Below are 4,784 nucleotides of genomic sequence, written 5' to 3' on the forward strand. Positions count from 1 at the left end.
TATTATTTTGAACAATACTGTAAATAAAAAACAGGAAAGTATAGTGTGGATGCTTTACAGCATCCACAGAATAAAATAAAGTGTCCAAGCTTACATACCCCCAGAAAGGTTTAAGAATAAAAAACAGCAGGGCTTCACTGCTCCAAGTGTAGCAGGTCTAAAAGAACAACTGTTAATACACAGTATATACAGTACCTGTGTTATATGAAGACCACCTTAAAACCCTGATACACACATGATATGGAACAAGGATCCCTGCTGTACCTTAACAGCTTTCTTCTTGGGCCCCTCATCATCATCAGCTGCCTCATGCTCCTGGGCCCCCTGGGTGAGATTGGTGTAGTTTGCCAGTTTATTAAATAGTGATGACACCATGGGATTGCTGTCCATTTCCTCCTACAACATAGAAAAAGTTTTTTTTAACATGCTAGGCAACATCAGCATCAGATGCTTTCATTTAGTATCATTTGTTTTAAAAGTACTTTTTCCTACTTAATATTAATTTATTCTCATGTTACAGTATCCATGCTTTAATCAATGTGCACAATATCTTAAAAAAAAATTCTTTCAAATTTAATTTGGCCTTAAGCTGCTTAGTTACCATATTATTTGAAGGACAAGGAAGACAATGAAAGGTACAGTTCTCTAACTGTTCATCTTATAACAGCACGGCAGCATCAGCGCCACACAGAGTTGTGGAAACAGAAGTCTAATTGATTCTATACAAGGACCAATGACCAGCAAGGTCTGCCAAATGGCAGAGAAAAGCACCTGACAAAGGGTGTCCTGAATTAATTTAAAGGAACACACCAGCTATTGTGGCAAATAAACCCTCTGATTGACGCACTGTGGATCAGAGCCTGGTGCTTTCACCTCCTTGTGTATTTCTGATTTAGTTCAGCACTGTTTACCCTGACTATACTTTACTATATGGTGTATTAATGAATTATTGGAGCTTCACAGGCAAGGTCTAATTTAAACTGGAGATATAAACTCACCAGCCACTTTATTAGGTACACCTGCATCTAATAGAGGTCTAGCTGGAGCAGAGTAATGTACGTGCACAACACACCCTCAGAACTACAGAGTCAACAAAGGTCTGATACAGCCAATATTTGTATCTGGATGTGTGAATGCACCATGAGGGCTACATCCAGTTGGAGATGATGAAAACTGTTGGATGGTTACCTCAAAAAGAGCCATGTTGGTGCCATCATAACTGTTGCTTTTGTCGTCAGAGTTGTTGATAAAGGGACTGTTTTCCTTCGGGACACCATCACCTATGGAAATACAACACAGTTGTTTCTTTAGAAGGAATGCAGTTCAAGTTGATCCTGTCATGTAGCCCAAAACCATCAATCCATTTTCTATACCACTTATCCTGAACAAGGTAGCGGGGAGATCCAATCCCAACTGACATTGGGTGAGAAGCCCAAAAATCAAATGACAATCACTCAGTTCTAGGTATGCATTGTTTTTTGGAAAATTATTACTATCTTCCTTATAGTTGCACAGTGCACATTACATTAAACCTAAAATATACAGTATATAAACCAATTAAGCAACTGCATCAGGAAAATAATTAGCATGAAACAAGAGCAACACAATTTCATGGTCTGTCAAGTTATAGAAAAGTTACATTTATCTGCTGGGAAACTAATATGCTGTAAAAGAATGCAACTGGAACTCATTTTAGACTCCTACCCTTTGTACTATGGGCCAATAGATGTCACAGCTCTTAAGATCTTGTATTAAAACCAAACATGTTCTCTTATGGCCTACTATGATGACCTTAAACGTGTCCCAACATCAGCCACCTTCAAGTCTAAACTGAAAATGGCTGTTTTCTTGTCCTATGTCTGATAGATTTCTCTGCTACACTTTGGTTTCCCTGTGTTACTGTTGGGGCAACCTACAGTCGTGTTTCAAACCTTTTATTCTGAAGGTGCAACTAGGGGTCCTGTGCTGAATACTGTATGTTCATTTCGTTGGCTGTGTTCTGGTTTCTCTCAGTCTGATTACCCTTAGCCTTAAAACCTGAGGTCTGTAGTGGGAATTAAATGGTAGCACCCTTTTAAGCTTATTAGCTGTTGCTTTGTAGTCTAGTACCCATTGTAGTTTATTGGGCACCATCTTATCTTGTGGAACTTTTGTATAATCCATCGCGGTGCCTCAGATCAGCTTCTTCTGGAGGCACCCAGGGCTAGGCGTAAAACAAGGGGGGATAGAACCTTCGCTGTGGTGGGTCCAAACCTGTGGAATGCTTTGCCGCTTTATATTAGGCAGGCCCCCTCGCTGTCTACTTTTAAATCTTATTTGAAGACCTACTTGTATTCATTGGCATTTGGCCAGGAATGAGACTCTGTCTGTAGTGTTAGAGTGTTTATTTTATTGTTTATAGTTTTTTATATGTTGATTTTACATTTGTATGATATGTTAAGCGCTTTGGTCAGCTGTGCTGTGGTAAAGTTCTATATAAATAAAGTTGAGTTGAGTTGAGTTGAGTGTATTGGCTGTGGCTTTGTAGCCATGGTATGCAGGCATTTGTGTGACTGCTGGACCAGATGGCTAGGATCCTGTATTAACTGGTATCCGTTTGCCCATCTGTTTGCAGCATCCACACTATGTTTTCCTCTTATTTATTAGTGTGGATGCGAGCACACTCTTGTTATCCTCTTCTTTATTATTATTATTCTGGGTTCTTCCATCCGTTTTTGGCACCTAATTCCTTAAGCATACTTTAACCTGGAAGGACCATTGACATATCAAAATATTCAGCTTTTGAAGGACATGAGTGCTTGTATGCAACTTTTTTTTATAACTTTTATACTTTTTAATAAAATCAGCTTTTTTCAGCACATTTTGCCCCATTCAAATGAATGGGAAAATTCATAACTACCATTTACATTTTATGTCTCATTTCAATAGCCACACTCTACTATTTCTGTGTGTAGGACTACTCTTTCTTTCTCATACACACAGACACACAAACACCTACACACCCACACAACCCTACTTGTTTTACCTATTTTGTGGGGACCAGTCGGAAAATGTTCGCATTTTAATAGGTTAAATCAGCTAGAAAAGCCATTCTGGTATCAAAATGTTCAGGTTTTTCAGGACATTGTGGCATGTATTCAACTTTTTTACACCTTTCATACTTTTGAAAATATTCAGCATTTATTCAGAAAATTTTGCCCCATTCAAATGAATGGGGAAATTCAACTTCAGCATACTTTCAGCTATCACAATGTTCAGCTCTTCAAGGACATTCATGCTTCTCTTCAAAATTTTTGTAAACCTCATACACTTGAAATATTTAGCTTTATTTTGAAAATGTTGCCCCATTCAAATGAATGGGAAAAATGTTCACATCTTACTATGTTAAGCATACTTTCAGATAGAAACACCATGTCAACTGTTAATCGGCAATTCTTCAGCAATTCATAATGTAAACAGCTGTTTATCTTTTATGTTTTTTTTGCATAATTGATGTTTACATTTTATATTTCATTTCAATAGCCACACTCTAGTAGTCCTCAGTGTAGGACTACTCTCTCTCTCTCTCTCTCTCTCTCTCTCTCTCTCTCTCTCTCTCTCTCTCTCTCTCTCTCTCTCTCTCTCTCTCTCTCTCTCTCTCTCTCTCACACACACACACACACACCTGCTTGTTTTACCTACTTTGTGGGGACCAGCAGGAAAATTTTCACATCTTAAGTTCAGCATACTTTCAGGTAGAAAAGCCATACAGGTATCAAAATGTTCAGCACTTCAAGAACATTATTGCTTGTATTTATTACACCTCATCCTTCAGAGTACTCAACACAGAACTTCTGCCATTTCTTCTCATCCTTCAGCTGTTTCAGCAATTGATTTCGGGCATTTTCAGGATGATCTTTCAGCTCATCAGCATCCACATGCATTTTCAACAGGAAGTGCATTTCTCTATGTAACTGTCCAAATGACAGGTTTCATTTGACGTGTGGGTTTATGTTTGTTGTTAATGGTGAGAGTATTACTTTTGTTGGTAAAGAGGTTTATTTTGAGGGGCAGTGTGTCAACCATGTGACCGGAGTTGAGTGAAGGGCATCAATGTGGCATTATGGGACAGAGACAACATGGACAGAGAAGAGACACAGCCTAAAGTTATTTTTTGCACATGGTTTTAGAGGCGCAAACGGTGAGGTGTATATATGTTGTATTTGTGCTTAATGTTGTTCATGTGCCTGTATTTGTATATATTTAAGATTCTTTGTTATTTTGTCTGTAGTTTTCACAGTGTCTGAGGAAAGAGAGAGAGAGAAAAATAAAACTTTCTGAAGACATCTGTACGAAGCGTGGCGATCCTAAAAACTAGAACTAAACCAGTGAAGTTACACTCTATTATTGTGTGGATCCTGTAGCATCCACACTATGTTTTCCTATGTTTTCCTCTTATTGAATGGATGCTGATTCAGCATCCATACTGTTAGAATTGGATTTAAAGAGTTGCAGTTGTTTTATTTACTATCAGTATTATTTTGCATTTATAATGATAAAGTTTATTATGACTGTTTATGTTTTATTAGCAATCCCATGTATTAGTATTAACCTTACTATTATACTCGCATAAAAGTTATAATTTTCAGCTGAAGTTCAACTTGTAGTGTCACTTATTTTCTAAGATGGTTGTGCAAGAGCAGATTGCATTAGATAAGTGTCATGTCAGCTATAAGATAAGACCCTGTTAACGTATGCTATTTTACAGACGTGGAAGTATAGCAGCTTGAACTTTTCACCCATGT

The 4,784-nt window shown here is 37.8% G+C and overlaps 1 protein-coding gene across 1 annotated transcript in view; it reads right to left on the bottom strand.

Annotated features, from left to right (window-relative positions):
- LOC109974518 (solute carrier family 12 member 7-like) overlaps positions 1–4,784 on the bottom strand; it is an 84,698-nt gene that overhangs the window by 18,175 nt on the left and 61,739 nt on the right. The window contains exons 2-3 of the mRNA XM_020624727.1: positions 1,189–1,280; positions 265–396 (exon numbers count right to left, since the gene is read on the bottom strand). Coding sequence (XP_020480383.1) covers positions 265–396; positions 1,189–1,280 — 224 coding nt within the window. The remainder of the gene's footprint in view (positions 1–264; positions 397–1,188; positions 1,281–4,784) is intronic.

Source organism: Monopterus albus, unplaced genomic scaffold (genome assembly GCF_001952655.1).
Source record: "Monopterus albus unplaced genomic scaffold, M_albus_1.0 scaffold336.1, whole genome shotgun sequence".
Taxonomy (NCBI): Eukaryota; Metazoa; Chordata; class Actinopteri; order Synbranchiformes; family Synbranchidae; genus Monopterus; species Monopterus albus.